This window comes from Podarcis cretensis, assembly GCF_951804945.1.
Source record: "Podarcis cretensis genome assembly, chromosome: 1".
NCBI lineage: Eukaryota > Metazoa > Chordata > Lepidosauria > Squamata > Lacertidae > Podarcis > Podarcis cretensis.
This window is the reverse complement of record NC_137170.1, coordinates 36,955,799-36,977,623: the sequence shown is the minus strand read 5'-3', so window position 1 is coordinate 36,977,623 and position 21,825 is coordinate 36,955,799. Positions and strand designations below refer to the sequence as shown.

At 38.8% G+C, this 21,825-nt stretch overlaps 1 protein-coding gene across 12 annotated transcripts in view; it reads right to left on the bottom strand.

The window, feature by feature from the left end:
- Positions 1-21,825, bottom strand: part of HECTD1 (HECT domain E3 ubiquitin protein ligase 1) — a 65,008-nt gene that overhangs the window by 15,609 nt on the left and 27,574 nt on the right. For 6 of the 12 annotated variants that reach the window (XM_079954116.1, XM_079954108.1, XM_079954109.1 and 3 more), the window contains exons 13-27: positions 21,229-21,451; positions 21,096-21,140; positions 18,368-18,631; positions 17,240-17,316; positions 15,255-15,389; positions 14,689-14,835; positions 13,640-13,734; positions 12,549-12,654; positions 10,995-11,129; positions 10,138-10,277; positions 9,405-9,728; positions 8,679-8,845; positions 8,269-8,445; positions 5,278-6,114; positions 2,594-2,815 (exon numbers count right to left, since the gene is read on the bottom strand). In XM_079954116.1, the coding sequence (XP_079810242.1) occupies positions 2,594-2,815; positions 5,278-6,114; positions 8,269-8,445; positions 8,679-8,845; positions 9,405-9,728; positions 10,138-10,277; positions 10,995-11,129; positions 12,549-12,654; positions 13,640-13,734; positions 14,689-14,835; positions 15,255-15,389; positions 17,240-17,316; positions 18,368-18,631; positions 21,096-21,140; positions 21,229-21,451 (3,094 nt within the window). The remainder of the gene's footprint in view (positions 1-2,593; positions 2,816-5,277; positions 6,115-8,268; positions 8,446-8,678; positions 8,846-9,404; positions 9,729-10,137; positions 10,278-10,994; positions 11,130-12,548; positions 12,655-13,639; positions 13,735-14,688; positions 14,836-15,254; positions 15,390-17,239; positions 17,317-18,367; positions 18,632-21,095; positions 21,141-21,228; positions 21,452-21,825) is intronic. The other 6 variants (XM_079954117.1, XM_079954118.1, XM_079954113.1 and 3 more) reach the window with 5 other exon arrangements.

The following is a 21,825-nucleotide window of genomic DNA, read 5'->3' as shown; positions in this document are numbered from 1 at the left end:
TAAAAAAAATAATTCTAATTCTAAATTCTAATTTGCAAAGGTCCACATAATTTCTTGAATCGGTCTGTACTCTCAAAGGATGCCTTACCACAGCCAGCGGCATGCAGCATTTCCTAGTGGCTTCTGCTGATACAATGTGAAGTATTCATTACAATTTCCAGCACTGTCTAGGTTCATTCCCCCAACAGCTTGATATAATTTCTATCCCTTAATTCTACCATTCCCTTTTGTCCCCCAACGCTTCCCCGAGAACTTCCTTTTCAGCTCCTAACTCAAATGGAATGTATCCACGCCAATATGCGGTAAACCCTTTGAGGAATCTTACATTTATTCTACAGTAATAAAGCCTTTTGTTGGGGATCTTATCACTTCCATTTTGTGTGCAGTCACCCCTAAGTACCAAACAGGAAAAGGGAGAAAACTAGCACTCTCTCTGCAGAGCTTTTCCTTCAACCAATGATCCAGCGGTCATCTGTGCAGTCACACAATTTGTTACTATCCGTGTACAAATAACAGCTAGGAACTTCCTAGACCTCTAGCTAGTGTAGCAGATTAGGTGATCCCATCCTACCATTCCATCTCCTAGAACATTGCATTTTTTTGTGTGTGCTCTATAGGGATGAACAATCTTCCCACTAAGTTCTCTTCCTACCTCCATGAAAGCAGCAGCTCATGTAATTTTTTTTTAATTTTTATTTTTTGCAGCCATCGCCTAAATAAGCTCTTTATTTTTAATGCTATTCTTCTGCCCCTCCCAGAATCTGGGCCTTCAAATCTCCACTATAATGTCTGAAAGACACGTTACTATTCAGACTTTTCCTGCACATATATGATGCAACTGATTATTTTAAAGAGCTGCTTCAGCCATGGCAGGAAAGTTCTGACCTCCAACAGCTCTGACTGTTGCATGAGTGTCTTAGGAGAAGAATATAATGTTGATCCCTGTGCTTACTGCAAGAAATACACCAAGAAACCTAACAGAACCCATTTGCCCAAACTCCAAATCTCTCTCTGGGAATAAGCATTAGCAAACCAGGAGTTTCTGCTACTAAGACATTATCCTGTGATTTTCCACACATGGAAAGCTATTTGAAATGACCTCTGTGTGAAAATGATGCATTTAAGCTTCTGTAGGTCTTTACTATTTCGAAGCAAATGTGTGTATGCCAAGCTGTTTTGTTGTTTCCCCATAAATTTGACTATTTATAAGCATGGCACCAGGTGTAAATGTTTCTCTATAACCAGGCCTTTGGCTGATTAAACAATCTATGATCTTTTAAATGTTCGTGGGAGGAGAGTTATTGGTTTATTTCTGTTTCTCTGTTATATAGTCTGTGGTCTCATTTTGTATTTTTATGTTGTGAACTGCCCTTTAATCTGTGAATGAAGGGTAGTATAAAAATTAATAATAATAACACTGGCCAGGTTTAGACCTAATGAACCCAGTTCTCAAGGTCATGTTGGGGGACTTCTGTAGGCTTGTGTGCTCTCTTCTTTCCTGACACATGCTTCCTGTTCTATTTATAGGATTTTCCTAGAGTTTGCTGACATGTTGAAGCTGGCAAAATATGGATAGCTGCCACTGAATTATGGTTTGCCATGTGATTTCACAGTTGTGTTTGTGATCCATTATCAGTACACCAGTACAGCTGACTGGAGAGTTTGCCTGTGACAAGGGACCAGGCTAATGCACATGAAACAGTGAATGTGCTGTGGAGATGTCAAGTATTATTAACTGCCAATGCCTTTCAACTTAGAATTTTGACAATGGTTCTAATTCATACATGTGAACTTTGATCTATAATGTGTTCTTCTATCAGAATATTCCACCCAAATGGGAGGCAACTCCTAGGGCCAAGCTCCCTTCAACCCCCCCATAACATATTTGAGGGGGCTGAACCCAAATTTGATGGGCATTGCCATTCAAATGGTGTGCATGCACCACGTCTTGTGATCAGTTATGCAGAATGGGCTTACCTGGGGACCCCAAATATTTTATTCAAGTTGGCACCCCTGTTCCCACCCAATTCTGGATGGTCCACCAAACCCCAGAAGTCACTTTTGGAGGGGGGAGGTGAGCAGGGGTTGCAATTGGAAGATGGGAAAGTCTCATTGCACAAGTGGAATTCTGCTCACACAAATTTGGATCTAAGCCACTGTTTTCAGTGTGAACTTACTTCACAGAATCAATAACTGCAGCACACCATACTGAAAGACTAGACATAACAGTGATATAATACATATATATATATATATGGATTTCTGAATTTTTAGAAGTTTTCTTAATAAGCTAAGACATTCAAATCAATTGTCCTACTTTTAAATACCTTTATACTGAAATGCTATATAAAAATATCATAAATACAAAGAATGTAGAGGATTGTGAAGAGCTGATGTTTATAGAAAAGATGACACTGGGAGTAAAAGCCTTTGCTGGGGAACCCTTTATGTAACTAGTAACAGGGTAAACAGCTCCGTTTGATATGCTTTAGTAATGAAATAACTAAGTGAGAAACCCATAACAAAAGTAAAGGTGAAAACAGAAAATTATTAATGGGAAATCTGCTTATGTTCATTTAAAAATGAAACTTACCATATAAAGAATATTCTGCTTCCTGACCTGTATCGCTCTCACTAGATGTTGATGTTAGGCTAGTAGTTAGAGTGTTACTAAGTGACTGACCAACAGATAAAACTGTAGTTGCTGTGGCTACATTGCTGCTGCTAGTAACACTGGATGTAGACATGGTCACTGTTGATGTGGTACCAGTTGTAGTCAGATTAGGAAAACTTTGGGCACCCATTAGAGGAGAAGCTATAGATAAAGATATGGTAAGATAAAATAAATGATCCAGAGTAGAACAGTTTGCATTCATGAGTGCTTCAATGTGTTTCAATATTTTAAATAGTCACCAAGTCTATCTTATTCATCAGTGCAGAATTACAGGCCAATGCAAGAAAGGGCTTCAAGTAAAACAAAAGACCAAAATAGAAATCTGCTTGTGTTGAAGCAGCCCACATTCTAGTTTTGAACAAGTACTACGATAAGAGCTAAGTGAATGTAATGCTGCTTCAATCTAGGCAGGAAAAACTGTCACTCCAAGAGAAGAGTCAAACAGAGATTCTGTTAGAGTGATGACATTTGTGCCTCTAGCAATAAGAGGAACATACCACCCACTAAGGGGTGGTCCTAGTGCCCTTTGGAGAATACGGAACACATATGTTGGTCCTCCAGAGATAAAAGAGTGAGTTCAGCACTGCTTTTGGAGAGCCCTTTCCCTTTCAGAGCAGATTAGCAGAACAGTTGCATTAACAAATTCCTCTTGAAAGCGGAGGGGAGGACAGGAATGCTTTCAATGGGAACAATAATCTTTTGGTTAATTTCCATGAATAAATTTGAACTTTTAAACAGGATTGTCTTGAATAGTTGCTGTAAATAGATCAATCCAAGATATAGTCTCACATTTTCAAAAGCATTGGTAGTAATTTAACTAATATAGAATGAACCAAGAATCATCTAATTTTCTTTATCTGCTTTGGGTCCCAGGTGTGCAAGCAACTGTGTGTGTGGTTTCTCCCTCTTTTCTGAGAATGCCAGAATGCTCTCTTAAAGGAAGAACAAACATCTCAAATCATGCTTTCTTAGTGCATATATACATCCCAATCCACAGTTTGTTAAAATTGTTTTTGCAAACTAAAATCAAATTATGGTTTCAAGTTCTTACTTGGTACCACTTGAAAATCATGATTTGCCAAATAGTTTAAGTTCAAGCATCACAACAAACTTGGTTTAGGTTTACAAACTATGGTCTGGTATTACATTTGGACCATCTTACTACTGACTCTAGTGAGTTAATCCATTTTATTAGCGCTTATCATCGGATAATATGGGGTGGAAAAATTAAACACAGTAAAATAATTATATAGAATAAAACTATGTTTTACTAAACTCATCTTCATTCAAGTAAGTTTTCACAGTCATGTTTCAACTCATTTTTTAAATATAAACATATGAGAAAATGGATTTTTACAATATTCTCTAAAGTGCAAAGAATAACATTTCCAAATAAAGGGAAAGGTGAACAGCAGTTCCCACAAATTTTCAAGTAATAAGGGCACCAGTTCAGTTTCCAATGCACACGCTAGTTGGCTATTCTTTTCCCATTTCATATCAGGCACACATTAAAAAAAAAGACTAGAATGGCTGCACTTCCATGGCTCAACCCTCTGTCAAGCATGGACCATAGTTGACAAAAGACAAAATAGAGAAATAACTTGTCATCTTATTCTTTCAATATAAAACTAAATCAGCAGTATCTCCTTAGTCTATCTAAAGAAGCCCTTTGTCTACATTCTTAACATTTTAGCCTCGTAGCAACTGCAGTAAAGCATAGAAACAAAAATAAATGGCAGCACATATAAACCTGTTTGTAACACTCATTTGTTTTTAAAAAGTATGAGCAATTTTAAGACAACACTGTTTTCCCTAAGCTTTTTACCTATTCCAGATGAATGAAATATTTTTTCAATATTTTGAAGAGTGAGAATATAAGCACCAGAATTTCCAAATTAATTCAGATTCAAGTACAACATTCTAAGCAAATTTCTATGAGACATGCATTTACTTCTAGGAACATCACTGATAGATTAGAATTAAGAAACAATTTAATGCTCTTCTAATCTATCCAAAGGATTTCAGTGCTATAAGTACAGTGGTGCCTCGCAAGACGAAATTAATTTGTTCCGCGAGTCTCTTCGTCTTGCGGTTTTTTCGTCTTGCGAAGCACGGCCATTAGCGGCTTAGCGGATTAGCGCTCTTAGCGGCTTAGAAAAAGGGGGGGGGGGACTCGCAAGACGTTTTCATCTTGCGAAGCAAGCCCATAGGGAAATTCGTCTTGTGAAGCACCTCGAAAACGGAAAACTCTTTCGTCTAGCGAGTTTTTCGTCTTGCGAGGCATTCGTCTTGCGGGGCACCACTGTACCAGAATAGACTTAGCTATGATGTTGTGGCACCTAGATTTCTTCTTAGCAACGGTATTTACTTTAATTCCCCCTGAAATCAAACATTAAGTAAATGGAGTAAGTAAATCCTGCTGCACAATTCTTTAATTACTGCAGCAAGAGCAATTTTCCAAGACAATACAAAATTGGGGGCAATATAGCTATTATACCACCCCAGATGACTCTTCAAAGCTACCATTCTGTCAAGAATGTCAAACCCCTTTCTTCCCATTTCACAGGTGCAGCATAAGTTGACAGGTATTTATTTTTACTTACTTGCAGTGCTCATGACATTTCTTCCTAAAGTATTAGTGTTGTTATCACTGCTACTTCGGCTTAAATTCATGTTGTTAGTGGCATTGGTGCGAGCGATGTTCGCCACTCTCCGGACGAAGGACTCCAAACTAGAGGTTTCTCGTGAGGATAGGTTAGGAACACTTGCACTGGAACTCATTGGAGCCCCAGCAGCCAGAAGTGAACTCACTGATAGTCTGTTACTTGCTGAAGAACTAAGGGGTCTCTGAGAAGCAGCTTCTTTATTTGTCAGCTCAGATACCGAGCTCACATCTGGAGAACTCACACTAACAATTCCCATGGATATAGCATTGGACTCCCCAGTTGTGCGGATTGAATTGTCAGTTCCTAGCTTTCTTTCAACGTTTTCATTTCCCACATCGGCTGTCAAGGTGCTGGTACTTGCACTGGACGCTGACCCTACTTCAGTCTGAGGTATGCCATCAGCAGAGGAAAGGACAACAATTGGCTCATGGACGTCAGTGCCTGAAACTATATTTTGTTCCATTACATTTTCAGATCTCCGCTCCATTTTTGTCGAACCCAAGCTGATGTCGCTGCTACTGGCCACGCTACACACAGAACTGCTACTTCCTTTTCTACTTGAAGAGCCTGCAGCAGCAGTCATCTTGTCTGGACAGTTGTTTTTCACCAAGCTGCTCCATGACTGCGTTGTGCCTGAAACAGTGGATGAAACAGGTTTGGGTGATGCCGCTGAATCAGGGTCGTACCCTGGGGCAAGCTTGAGGTCAAATTTTCCTTCTGCGCCCATACGGTAAGAGTTAGAGCCACCAGCATCCCAGGTGACATCAATCCAGCCTAGAAAGGGACAGGAGTTTGTGAGACCCAGCAGAAAGCAGACAGGAGCGTGTCAAGACAGTAGCTCCACAATATGGGATCAGCTTCTCATTGGGCCGCTATCTTGAGTCACAGAAATTACTTAATAGGCTTTAAAGCCAAACAAAATAAGAGTAAGGTTTGAAATTCAAGCAGTGTGATCATTGTAGGTGTACTACATTAAAGTGGACAGCTCTTACCACAGTTCAAATTAATACTAAAAATCTGAGAATCCAGTCAAAAATGCAAAAAAAAAAATTGTATTAGAAATAACTATTACTTTAAATTTTTAATTCCCTTAAAAGTGAAGTTTGAGGTATGTGCAGTAGAAGTGTGTGGGCATTTAAATGGTTTCCTTATCAGAATACTTGGTAACTGTTATTATGTTTCACATACTACAGTATTTTAAGTTACTGGGGAAAATCCATTATTCTATTTTAAGTCAGCTTGTTAAGTATGGTTGGCCTCCATCCTCAATCATTGGTCAACCACAGCAGTGGTAAATGCAGTTCAAACTGCACCTGAAACCAGGCTTTCTTTTAGGTTGTGGGGCAAGGCAGTCCTTGAACCTTTATTTAAAAGGTGAGTGGGAAGGGAGGGCAAACAGACCACGCTTGGGTCCAAGGAGCATCCTCACAGCTTCCTTCTGCTTATGATATGAACACCTTTCTCTATGCATTATTTTAATTACATTTTAAATAACTGGCACTCCAGTTTTTGTTTAACAATTATTCCCTGGGAAGAAGATTTTTAGTTGATATGGGAACTAGAGAGAATTGTTTTCTTGGAACTTGGCCTCATATGGTTCATAGAGTGATGGATTCAGAGTGGGGGAGTTAGTTAATCAAATCTTGAATGCTAAAGAAGACAAGCACATTAAAATATCACCACAAAATTTTCTCTCTACTTTTCTACTTCTTTCTAATTTTCAACTACTTTTCACAAGTATTTTTAAGTGAATAATTATTAGGATGATTTTTCTGCATAATAGGAGAATGATTATTCTAAAGAAAAGATACACTTGAGATGGAGACCTTGAATGTGGCATCATATCCTTCCTCAAAAAATAGATTTATAAATCTAACTGCTATGGCACTGGAAATTTAATATCTGCCTCTTAGCATTCCCCACTTGGTTTAATCATATATTAGTATTAAGAAAACAGAAACTTGATCCCAGCGAGGCTAGTAAGGTAAGAAATGGCAGAGAACTTGACAAAAGCTGAAGAAAAAGCAAGTTGCAAATGCCAAGCCAGAAAAGGGATAGCAAGGTATATTATACAGACAGGAAATATTTATTCTTCTTAGACACTGGATCAATTATTCATACCCATAATGCAACACACAAAATATAGGAGCAGAAATGCCACAGCTAATCTGTATATTGGAGTTGCATGTAATTAGCACAACTTGTATGTAACACTGTATTTTATGGACATGTGAAAATCAAATGTGAGTGGTGGTACTTTACTTCCCCAAGGAATACTGTTCCAGTAAGACCTTGTTCTTGATCTCTAACCATCAAGTAACTCTAACATTTGCTTTCTTGAAATACAAGTTTCCCAAAGTACAAGTCAGAATCTCCTAGAACTAGGGAAGTTAGGTGTGACTAATACCTGGGGGAGTTTATGAACCTGTTTGTCCATCTCAATTTCTGGATGCCTCTTGAGGTCAAGAGGCAAGTGATATCTTAGGACTTCTTACCCACCCAGCAATTAAGTGAGAGGTTTTCTCCTGGTTTTTCCAAAGAATTTCATTTACTACTTCTCCATATCTTACATTATTCACAGGCTCCCTTTGTGCCCTGTTTTTCTTTCACTTTTAGGCAGTGATTTTAAACATGCTTTTTGATTAACAAGTTCCATCACTATAAGGAAAACTTATTTTGAGGTAGAAATGTTTAGAACTCGGGTGCTAATTTTATCTGAAGAAGCTCAAACACGTTTTCTTTATGTCAGCAGGTCACTATGACAAATGCACTCTTGATTTAACATGACCAAACAGTACACTATTTCCTTTCTGTCTTCCTTTTGATTTCTGAATCTATATTTCCCTAATCACCAAACTAGAAAATGCAGTGAACTACTATAAATAACTTGTGGAATAAAGAGAGCTAATTGTTTAAGCAGTTGCTCACCATTGTGCAATTCGCCTGTAACAGTGCCTTCACCTTGTGAACTACCATCCTGATCTCTCCATTTCCAATCAATTCCTCTGATGACACGGGCACCTGGAACCATGTACTTCAGAACCTGAGAGCGTACCAGTCTCCTCTGCCTTCGCAGATTAGCCTCTGCTTCTTTAGCTGCTTTTCCTACATGTAATCAAAACTAGTGATGAAACACTGCTGGTTAAGCTATCTATACAAGATTTAAGCATTCCAACTTGGTGGCAGGTATTTCAAATATCAAACTGATATTTTGATCTTAAAACATGCTTAGAAACATGCTCTAGATTGGCACTAAGTTTTTGAAAAAGTTCAATTCATGGCCTACATTACAATAGCTGGTGGTAAGAACAAGAAATCATACTATCTACATTGCTTACCTAGCTGATCCTCACACACACCATTCACAGTGCCATAAAGTTCAAATCCAGATAGAGAGAGGTAGTGTGTTTGCCCACTGGCATTCTTCCCCATTTGCTTAATTCTTACATGCCTCCAGCCTTGCTTCTCATCCTTTTGTAGATCTAGTGGCCATGTTGCTGTTGACCTTTACGTTAGTTTGGGGAAGTTGAAGGAAAAAATTAGGTAATGATAAATTTAAAAGTCATGACAAAAACACAGAGAAATATTAATTACTTGTATGGTGGTTTTCATGGATCAAAAAGACCACCAGTTTACAAACAGAAAATTACTCTCTCCATTATACCATCACATGAATTACATTTTTGGACATAACATAGGGTTGCCATGTTTCGACAGACATGTCCTGGAAATTCCAGATGTATGGCAGCCCTAACATAACACTAAGCTAAGAATTGTGGTTGTTTCATCTATGTGCTAGAAAAACAGCCAAGGCTTGTGTGATCCCAGTAAGCCATTAACTATGGTTTACCATGTTTAAGCCAAGCCATTGTGGAAGGCCAACTTTTTATTATTCAATGAATTTCAGCACAGTGAAGTAAATCCTGGACCCAATGATATCAAGAGGCTAATTTCCAATTACTTCAGTAGACTGAGAATGGCCCATACGTTATGGGTACTAAATTTATTGTCATAAATTTACAGAAACAACAATGGTCCATGTAAATGGAAATATTTTTACATACCCTGGTTCATTCAGACTGCAGTCATCAACATGAGTATATAGAGTAGTCCAGTTCTGTCCATCCTTAGATACTTGAAAAACCCAATTTCTGAGAGCAGATCGTCCATAACCACGAGCATGGCGTAATGTGTAAGCTGATGGTATCACCCAAAGACCAAGGTCTATAGCAAACCATGCATTTTTATCATCGTTAGTATGACAATTCAGAGCTGAACTGTCACGGCTTAAGATGTCTTCCAAACGGCCATAAGGCAAATTTCTTCCTTCTGAAGATGTAACTACCACCAGCCCATAGGCAGCCGGATTTACCCACTCATAAGCTGTTCTACAATAGAAACAACGATGTCACTATTACTCATGAATATTTATTTAAAGCATTTTAACTCCCCTCTTCAGCTGAAAAGACTTCCAGAGCATGGGGAAATAATACAGACTCAAGCATCAGATCTTATAAGAAACTGGGATGACAACAGTTCAGAGAGCCTGATGGAATGGCCACAGGTAAGTGATAGACAGTATAGTCCAAATTTTAAAACCTAAAAAACAAAAGCTAATATGCCATGCATACTGCAAACTATGTTCCAATAATACATTTTTTTTATCTAAAAATGATGAATGGAAAATCCAGTGTTGCCCTTGGAAAATATTCAGAATTGGCCTGCAGGTATTTAAATACAATGCTATTTCATTCAAGATTTTAGCACTGTCTCAAACTGAAGTTACTGAAATCTTACTTTGCATTTGTTCCAATCCAGTAAATAATTCCATTTTCATCAAAATCATGCTGGTGTCTGAAAATGAATGTCTGGCCTTCTCTGAGTTTTCGTACAAAAACAAATGATGATCTATCAAAGTCATACCACTGCTTTGCCACCTAAGGAAAAAAGAGGCAACAAAAATGTATCACATAAGTATATAGTTTATTATCATCATAATTATTTATATATCACTTTTTGGTCCAAAGACCCCAAAATGGCTAACAGCATATTAATACACAATCAAAATATACAGTAAAAAGGTAAAGGGACCCCTGACCAGCAAGTCCTAGGCTCTGTGATTTAACCCACAGCGCCACCTGCATCCCCTAAAATATACAGTAAAGCACAATTAAATGTCATAATTCAATCAACAGAAACAATTTAAGACGCAGTGTAAGAGAACAAGAAAGCCTTCCCAAGCTGGAGGATTAGTGGGTGCTCATCCCAACCCCCACATCTCACACTTGAGGACTAGAAACCTGAACAATGACAAATAACTACAAAAAAAACTATCACCTCAAACAGAAGAATTAATGTAATTCTTTCTGTAAACATGATAGGCTGGATCAAGAACTTGACCCAAATTTGACCTTCCATTCACATAAGCGGCTGAGATTCACAAATGCTCCAAACAGAAAAGACATTCACCAGTGCCTCCTGCCTTTTCCCATACGGTTCCCAAGGATCTGCAGACCCTCCAGGACAACTTTTCAGGGGCACAGGAGAAATAGGAATCTACAAAAACTGCACTTCCTCCAGTGGAAACTACCATGGGCTGAGCTATGTATAGGGGTAGTCTGAATCCAACCTGGGGAGAAGAGGAGTTTGCTCACCATTTTTAGGAGGTATTGCTCTAAAGATTCCACAGTTGCCAAGGGCTCCATTTTCAACATTCGGCCTGTTCTGTCTATTAAAGCTGTCTCCCCAGAAGCACGCTCCAAGCGAAACCGCAACCGTCTCGTTAATATCTAAAGTCAAAGCAACAATATTTTTACTTAGAAGCATCCCTTTCATTTATAACAATTACTAATGATTATGTTTTCAAAGTCAAGCAAGCATTAATAAACTAGGAAAATCAGCACAACTGACAAATCTGCATAAGCACTATACACACACATTAACACAAATGCACAAATCCAACAGCATTCTTACTCTAGTAGAAAGTCTTTCCACTCATGCGTAGTCTGTTTTGGACTCAGTGTGACAAAAGTGACTGACATTGTCCTGTGTGGGCAGGCTGCAGCTGTTTAAATTCCTATCAATAACATTTTATGGCCCACTAGAGTTCATATGCTTTAGTCTGTATCTTCAATATTCACAATTCTTTTCATATTGTAATACAACCCCAATTACATTCCAAGTTCTTTCACCAGGTCTTGCAAAAGGAACAGCACTGCTACATTTTCTTCTTCCACTCATAGCTCTTTCAACCCGAGCTGATTATTAAAACTTTTATTTATTTAGAATGTTTTTATACTGCCCTTCATTTTGTTTAGGGTGGGGTACAGTATAAAACAAACAAAAAAGGTCAAGGAAGGTCAGGAAGGAAGCTCCCACACCCAACAATTTAAGGGTATAGGCTGCTATTTTTTTTACTTAATACTAAGAATTAATATGACCAGAAATGTCTTGTGAAATCACTTTTCTATTTACAGCAATTACAGTGGTACCTCGGGTTACAGACGCTTCAGGTTACAGACTCTGCTAACCCAGAAATAGTACCTCGGGTTAAGAACTTCGCTTCAGGATGAGAACAGAAATCGTGCGGCAGTGGCGCGAAGCCCCACTAGCTAAAGTGGCACCTCAGGTTAAGAACAGTTTCAGGTTAAGAACGGACCTCCAGAACAAATTAAGTTCTTAACCTGAGGTACCACTGTATTTACACAACCCTGCCTGGATCCCCAACTAGAACCTTCAAGCGTACACAGCAGCAAATCTAGATGATACCCATATGTGTTTGTTATGCCAAACCCACATTCCATAAAACTTTTAATGGGTGACACCCAGAGTTGTGCAGAGTGGAACTTTGCAAACTGGCTGCTCTGGAGGGTGGGATTTTTTCTATATTCCCCTTGCCCCAAAAATCAGGTCCAGAGGGCTGGGGACCCTCCAAAACAACATGGTAGATGGTGCAGGGGGCTATAGAAGGAAGGGAGAATTGTCAAAAAATGCCTCTCCCACTTCTGTCTATGAATTTGTCCAGTTTGCAAAGTGGAAGACTCCACTGGATCTTATTGAAGCATTATAATAATGAAATAGGGCTGTATCCAACTAATGTAGCTCGGGACAACTGTAATTTATGGAAATTTATAGGAAGAATAGCAGAGAAAAGGCACAGAAACATTTTTATTAGAATGCAGTAAATTTCTACCATATCGAAAAGTTACCTGCAGATTATACGTTGATCCTGGTGTATCATACAAGTGTAGAGGTAGACGTTCAATAGATTCTAATACTGCTATGAGTTTCCGAATTAATGCAACTGCTGGACGACTATGAACACAGAGAAGACAAATGTTACTGTCTATAATACAAAGGGCTTTGAAAAATGAACAGAAGTTATGAAAACTTCAGAGTACAATTACAACTTCAAAATGTTGTAGCGATGACAAGCTATTTTTAAAACCTAAACTCTGCCTATTTGAAAACTGAACTCAAGCCAGCTAGCAACAATAAACACGATCCAACAATATATAAAACAGAGATATTGCAATGGTTTGTCATTATCAGAACAAGTAACCACAAGCCTCAGACTTCTGTGCTCCCACCACACAATGGGGAGAAAATGTAAATCAACAAAATTTGTAACAAATTATCATTTCTCATTACACCCTTATAGTAGAAACTGCAGTTTGTTACTAACAATATTATATGCTGTGCATGGAAACTGTAGAACTTCCTGTTCATGCTTGCTTGTTATCACAGCAATAATGCATGATTTGGCATATATCTGAATCAAAGCCAGGTGCATTGATTCATCAAACGTCAACACTTTAATTTTTTTTAGATCAGCTTAAGCTATGTTTAAAATGCTTTGTACTACATATCAAAGCTCAAAGCTATTTTTAATTATAAAATATTGCTTGGAGAATCTGAGAAGGAGATCTGGCCATAGTTACACATACCTTACATCTCTACTAGGTTACATTACTGCAATGTGGTTTTACCACTCTCATTTTTTATTGTAACATTATTGTGTTGTTATTCTGGCAAATTATCTTGGGGGCCTTGTGAGGGCCGAAACACAGTACAGTATATGCATTATTCAATAACTAAATATATGGGTGACACTCTGTTTAAATGGGATCCACAACTGCAAAGCAACACTGATGCGATAAACACCGGGCAATTTAAATACAAAAAGCAGCAAGTTATGTTCTAGTCCAAGACCAATATGCCTTTTACTATTGAAAGCAGAGTATAAAAAATAGTTGTGTGCACACATTATTTTTCATAAGGTCAGGAGCAACAAAATTACCTTTCATCATCTTCATTTTCACTGAAAGCTGTTTTGAATACATTTATTCTTTCCACTAGCTGACTACAATCTTGTTTCAAATCGAAATCCACATTCTAAATGAAAAAGAGGGAATTGTTAAAAGAATGGCTGCTCAAAATTTGGGATTAGGCCATTATGGCTAACTTAACTCATTACATAAGGAGAAAACCAACTTCTCAAGCACTGCCTGCCAAAGTGACAATGAGAAAGAGGGAGAAGTCAGACGCATAAATCACACAAGTTTTGAGAAAGAACAAAAATTAATTAATTTTTGCTTCAGAAAGACAAGTATCTTATTCTGGAATGCACTGAAGTTTGTAATAAAAATTGTGACTGTGAGTGACAGTCTCCTGTTGCTCCAAATACCATCAACTTGAACTGCTCATCTCTTGCAACGAGCAATAAATGTGCAGCTCTATTGAGGGCAAAGAAACAGCAAGTGTTAACAACACCCACCTATCCTAACAGCACCATTCCCAGCATTTTTAAAATCTTCTCCTCCTTCACCTCTTCTGATATTTGCTACGTGATTTAATGAAAGTAAAACAAGTGTTTATAGCCTGATTGCCAGGGTGAATCTTCCCTCTGAAAATTCTCTTTTGTTTTATGGGCAGCGCTGTCTGCCCAAAGCATGGTTAGACCACTAGGGCAAGCACTAGGGTAACAGTGCTGGTGCAAACAGAGCTTAATGTCTCTTGACCCCCGGTTCTTTTTTAGGTTAAGTTTAAGTGAAAGCATTTCTCACAGCTAACAGACTACACTGTAGATATTCTTTAAGAAAATTCAAAACCTTTTACATTAACTGTGATTAATACAGTTTCACTGCACTCTCCCACCTGCCCTGCCCCCCAAAGCTCAGGTGACATACACAGTTATCCTTCCTTCATCCTCACAACAACCTCACGAGGTTAAGTTAGGCTGAAAGATGAAGTTAACTGGTCTAAGATCAGCTAGTTAACTTCATGGCTGTGAATAAAGACTTAGCTCCCTGGCTCCCAAGTTCCCACTCATTCTGCAATAAAACTTACATTATTCAAAACAGTAAGAAGAGCCTGCACCAAGCCACTGCTGCACATTTCATATGGTGAAATAGTATTTTCATCCTTCAGAAGGACAATTAAGTTTTCCAGAGCAGTCTTCATTAAATCTCGCCAAGTGTTTTCTCCCTCAATAAACTGAAAAAGAAAATGAGACAATAGTGGCTCCATTCACTTTATGGTATTACACAACAGTAGTCTAACTGCGGAAACAAGAACTTCACAAAAAAGTACTGCATACATACAGTAAGCAGTACACTTCACATAGCATGGTGCAGATTTAAAACTACCATTTCCAGATCAGGCTACTGTTATCTGCCACTCATCCTATTTCATATGCAAATTCCCGTGGCCCACTTTGACCTGGGCTTAGTTTTATGAGCAGCTGTCAACAGCCCAAGTTAAAAGTAACCTGGAAATACTTCTAAACTCACTTTGAGAATCTGCCAATACCATCAGATGAAGACAGATGGATTAATTTTTATGTCTGAATCAAGTCAACATTAGCAACAGCAGCAAATTACGCTTACCACTGCAATTTACTCAATGATACTTACCTGCCTATTTGTATGGAGCTCCCATGAAGATTCTAATTGTGTTGCTATGTTCCTCAGTGTTACAACTACACCTCTAGGCATACTTTCAACAGCTTTGAAATGGTCATCGTACAAGTCTCTTGCCATAGTTCGTACCTGAGCATCATTTAAGAAATCAGGATGAATTTACAATTTCAAACCAAATGAAATATTTTCTTGATATTTATGAATGCCAACCCTGGATCAGCTTCACTTGGAATGACAGTACATAAGAAACTTACAATTGAGTCAGAATGCTTTGTATGATTTTGTCTACAACGATAGCCAAGGCTGTTTTCAGCTTTACCATTTGAAATGCTTTTGTAAATGGAGCTGCCAAAGATGGAATCTGGAAACCTTTATCTACAAAACATGGGCTCTAGCACTGAACTATCCCCCGCACCCACAAGTCAGGATGTCAGTTACATTTCCCCTAAGAACCCCATTAATCTTGGTTTGTTAAACCAAAATCCATTGGGGACTTTGCTCAAGGCTGTCTGCTAAATGTTATGGCTACAGATTTGATGTGTTTTTAAGAAGTGCATTTCCCCAACTTATTTTCAGACCCAATCCAAAATGCTACCTATGTACCATACCATAAAGTCATAAACAATCTGCTTGAAGGACTCCCAAGTGAACTTTATCCATCTGTTCAAGCCATCTTCTGAAGTCTTGCTCCAGGTGATAATTTATTCAAGAGTTTTTAGAACACACTTTTTTTTCATGTTGCCTCCCTGCCCTCAATCTTCCCAAGGATGTCTGAAAGGCACCTTCATTCACTGGGAGATGCAGTCAGCTGTGTCCCTCCCAATAACAGAGGGCTCTATGATTCAGTAGAGGTTTCTGGGAGTTTAAAGGGAGGTGGTGGTGATTTCCCCCCACAAATTCCCCCTTTCTCTTGCAGTGCCTTGCTGCCGCTGCCGCTGCCTGCCGCCGCCACCACCACACTGTTCCAAAGGGTCCCCCTGCCCTGTTGATCTGATGGCAGAGTGCAGGGAGGTGGGCTGCAGAAGTAGAGGAGAATAACCTCCTCTCCCCCTCACTTTCCACTAATGGAAAATTCTACTGGATGAAAGAGCCTCTCATCAGCAGAGGGGGACAATACATCTCTGAAAACTTTTTTTTGGGGGGGGGGGAGGGTTGGAAACAAAGGTCTTTGAGGAACTATAATTCTTGGTGATATCTGTCATGGCTAAAATAGCCGCTGTTTCTTTAATGCTTAAAAAGCTGGGTCAGCATGAGTCAGCGGCCTGCACTGGGTTGTATATATAGAGTGAGAAATGTTAGTTTGTTGTTGGGTTGGTTGGTTGGTTGGTTAGTGAAAGCTGGTAGTGTTGGTGTGTACAGTTGGTCAGTCGCTTTTGCACAAAGACTTTTAAGAATAAAAGCAGAAAGCACTCTGCAAGGATATTCTTGTGGACTCTCTTATGCCGACAAGGGTCTGAGGACCAGGCTGAGGAGATAAAGGGAGGTCAGAACCCTTTCCTTTTCCAAACACTGACAATATCTTCTGTAATCTGTTGCTTCTTGAGGCTGACCTCAATTAATACTAATGTATTAATGCATTTTTGAATGGACTTTAGATTTCAAGTGAGACACTCTAAATACTGATGAAAGTGGAAAAACAAGTTTTGATCCAATGTTGCATGAGTACAGTATTATTCAGACAGCAGAACTCCCCCATCTGCCTCAAAATCTGCTCTGCAGGTGTAGGGCAAGTAGGCTTGGCTGAAGGGGAGGCCTGGCGAACCTACCTTGGCTGAAACTTCCTCATCACTGCTCTAACAAATCCTTTAACAGATCTCATCACAGAAGTGAGAATTAATTTATATGCTTTTTAAACATAGATAGGCTAAGTATCTAAACCACCTTAAGCCAGCAGCTAGCATGTACAAGAAGCAATACAGAAAGTAACAAACTGAAATCCAAATTCTCCATTAAAATGTTTTAAAAACAAACATACTAACCTTTTGTTTGGTTTTTTCTGACTTTGATTTTGCCTTTCTTCCCCTTTTGCCAGTCCAACCAGTCACAAATTCTGATCCTGCAAAATATCCAGATGACAGGATATTATGTTGCCAGTTCATTTCTGTCCCCAATTCAAGGTGCTCACACTACTGTTTGAAGTCCTATACGACTTAGGCCCCAAAATAACTGAATGATTGCCTCCTTGCCTACAACCCCTCTCCTGTTTTCAGATCAGCAGAGAGGGCCTTCTTGGTAGTTCCATCACACTCAGAGGTTGGGTCTGTGTGACCCTGAAGAAGGCATTCTCTCTGGAAACCCTTAAGTTATGGAATTCCCTCTTTACATCTGGCAACTTCATTGTATGCTGAAAACATCTCTCTTTAACCTGGCTTTGACACTTAAGATATATTTTTAGGATCCATTCCAGTTGTGATTGCAATTTGTTCCACACTGTTTTAAATGCTGTATTTTATATTGTTGTAACCCACCTTCTGGCAACAGGTAGGAAATAAAACTGATGCTGATGGTGTTACCCCTACACTGGCAGTTTAGACATTACAATCCTATTCTCACATATCACAGTTTGGTAGATCAGGAATACACTGTGACCCCATGTCCCCTCTATCCTTTCAAGTATGTTTAATGTAAGGTTTCCCTGGTCTGTTAAACCAGTTTAAGAAGACAAGAACCATCTACTGGATCAGGCTAATGGCACATCTAGTCTAGCATCCTGTTCCTGAAGTGGCCAACTAGTTGTGTATTGGAAGCCCCAAAAGAAAACACTCCCCATTTGGGCTTCCCAGTAATTGGTATACAGAGTCATATTGCCTCTGATGGTGGAGGCAGAACATAGCCATTGATAGCCTTATCCCCCATAGAAAGTATAATCTGGATTTGGAGTCATAAGTATAATTCTCTTTTAAAACCATTCTAGTTGGACACCATCATTACTTCTTGGAGCTGAAAATTCCATAGTATTGGCCAGATGGCCAGGGCATCCAAACCAGGAAATTATGGCTTAAGTGCTCCCTTCAAACCAGATTTATTGAAAAAAGAATGTAATTTCTGACCGGGCCACTGTAGGTACATATATGTGATTACCTTATTACTCTTATCTACATACTCACCTAAAGAGGTTTCAGCAGCAAATGAATGTTTAGTTCCTCTATTGGACTCAAAAACAAAACCTGGAAGATCTTCTTTTAATATTGTAGCTTGCTGACCATCTGAATTGTGAATAGCAATTTCTCCTTCCTTTAGACACGTAAGAGACCAATTCCCCACTGTGAGTTTAGCTGGGCCTGGGACAGATAAAATTGGCTGGCTTGTTGTGGATGGTTTCACCTGGCTTCGGGCTCTCTGTAACTTCTCTAAAAATTCACTTCGACTTTCTGTTAAAAAAACACACACAAAAAGAAGTAAAGGCTAACTAGTATTTGATTTTTAACTATCAGAAAGTAATAGTTTAGTTTCCATGAAGCAAAATGGGTGGGCATTCAATGCAAATTTATGTTGTAGATTCAAGTTCTCAGGATAGATATTTCTCACCGGCCTCCAATATCACAATATAGGACAACGGAAAATGTCTACTGGCCAATGGTGAAACTTTTATGTTTTGGAAATCATTATATTACATAATGATAAAATATAAACAAACTGAATAAACTGAGCTAGTTGTTAAAATCCATTTCTACTAAAAGAAATGCATCTGGGGGGGGGGGAATGACTCAGATTTGATAGAGAATGGAAGCATCCAAATTTTGCAACTAAAGAAAAAAGAACTGATTTAATAGGAAAAGAAAACCAAATGCAGAGTTGTAGTATGGAATTCTGGGAACTGAAATTAACTGTTTTAATAGCAAAAATGTCAGTGTTGTGTGTTGTACATAACTGCGTAACATATAAATACATTTTATGTTTATGTATTTACTACTACATTTTTAATTTATCTTTCTTTGAAAATAAAATTCATTACAATGTCTAAATGATAAAATACACATTACCCATGTTGATTGGGCAGACACTACTGACAGCTAATGAAGTTGAGTTTTGCTATATGGTCATGTCCAAAGTACCTTCAGTAGACATTTAGGAATGGTTCATATGGCCTCATGCCATCACCTTAAGAACTGGTTAGACTTTCATGGAAGCCCTGCTTGTTTCAAGTTGTGCTTTCATATGCACAATGACTATATACAACTGCTGAGGTTTCCATTATAACAATGGCAGTATGCAGAAATGCAAAATCACATATGTAATGCCATCACAGCTTGTCATCCTTCATCCCTCACAAAAATGTAAAAAGAACAATCTTAGGTATTCAATGTTAACTCATAAGTTCCCTCTCCAGACAATAAGATTACTTACTGTAGTTCCCCATTCTCACTCAATGCTCTCCACCCTGGAAGTTCACAGTATTTTTCTGAGCAGGTAGAGAGTTTACAAGCTTCTATACTTTTGTGTACCAGGGCAGTCTCCCAAATATGTATAACTCACTCCTTTACTTTTTGGCTGCCTGTTTTCTTTTGTAGACTAGGACAGGCATGGCCAAACTTGGCCGTCCAGCTGTTTTAGGACTACAACACCCATCATCCCTAGCTAACAGGACCAGTGGTCAGGGATGATGGGAACTGTAGTCTCAAAACTGCTGGAGGGCCAAGTTTGGCCATGCCTGACCTAGGATATTCACAAGAATGATATAATCTCTGACTACAAGTGTTTTTGTCACAAGTAACTGGGAACCTTCAAATCAAGAGTTCTACTGTGCCTTGTGTTAAGTCATGCAGTGTGACAAAAAAAACACAAAAAAAAACAAGGAAGTTCCCAGGGGAAGAAGGCTAGGAATTCTTTTTAGGTTCTGAGGCCGCTCCCTAAGCAGCCAGCTGACTGGCCTGACCTGAAAGGACTATCAAACCCTTGCAGCAGATATGGGATCTGCATGGGCAAATGGTCAGCTAGTCTGGCTGGCTCCTATCTCTGGCTCCCATTCCATTGTCTTTAGGCCCAAATCTCAGAAACTCATGTAGCCAGCCTACTACTTTACCAGGTCTCTATAGTCGGGCATTATAAACAGGTATCCATTATAAATGAAATATCCATCACAACCGATAAGGTGTCAAAAAGTGAATATGAAAGCAGAGATAGCTGTCTTTGCATTTACATGATCCCTGCAAATCAGGAAATTAGCTGAAAATTATACTGCCAAGTTATGTTGCTATAGCCTTATGTTGCTATAGCTTTAAATTCTATCACCCCAAATCTAAAAACTGATAAAATTAGCATGAGATAATTAAAAAGCTATTTTATGAATAAGTAGAGTTTAAGAACTGAACAGAAAAGCTTTGACCGAAGCATCAGAACCAGCCTGTAGCCTCACACTACTGGAAAAAGCAATTTCCTGAGAATTTGAATCAGAAGATCTATTACAGCAATTGTTCAACGGAATAAAGCAATCTTACAATTCACTGCACACTTGGCAGTGAAAAGGGGGCAGCAAGCAATATCAACTATGTTTAAGAGCTACAGATAGCTTAAGTACAATGTGAAACTTCTAGCTCAATGTCTTTCAGTTTCTCAGTTCTGATCCACCTGATGAGAAACTTTGCACCACTTTTCACACACATGCAATTTCATTCTGCTAGCAAGTTGCAAGCCACGTCATCATCATTCCAACTTGCTTTACCTGAAATGCAGTGGATTACCACTAAATATTGCCTTTTAATTACTGTTTGACTAATATTAGTATGCATGGAAAGAAATGAAGACAGAATGAAGCTAAGATGTTCACTGAACACAGTTACAAAGAAGTCAGTTGCTGTCACATGCTAGTTGACAAAAGCATCACAATAAACTGACCACCTTCCACCTGTTTACATCCTTTACTATTTAGTGAGCCAATTCCTGTAAAAAAGAATGTCTCAAAATCAAATATATAAAATGTAAGATTCTTATGATATCTTTAAAGTATTAGTTGAGAACAACATTGTACCTGAACTATCAGATCCTCCTTCAGGGCTGCCACTGGAATACATTGTAGCTAGCTTCCCATCCAAGATAAATCTGAACCAGCCATTGCTACCATTGGATAGCTCTAAAGCTGCAGAATCACTCCAAATATACAAGCAGTCTCTTCCCCTAATGATTGACCAGTCTCTCCAGTGATAGGGTTTACCCTGCTGCAACTCTTTAGCATCTTCTTGAGGTTCGTCTTCCTGTAAAGCAAGATAGTTTAAATTCATTGGCTGTGGAATTCCTTAAGGAATAAATTGTAAAACACAACAAGTATACCTGCAGGCTACATTCTTACATAAACACTTAGAATTTCAGCAGACACTGTCTGAATATAATATACAGAAAGACACTTAAAACTGGTACAGTGGTACCTCTGGTTACGTTACTTAATTCGTTCCGGAGGTCTGTTCTTAACCTGAAACTGTTCTTAACCTGAAGCACCACTTTAGCTAATGGGGCCTCCTGCTGCTGCCGCACCGCAGGAGCACGATTTCTGTTCTCATCCTGAAGCAAAGTTCTTAACCTGAAGCAATATTTCTGGATTAGCGGAGTCTGTAACCTGAAGTGTATGTAA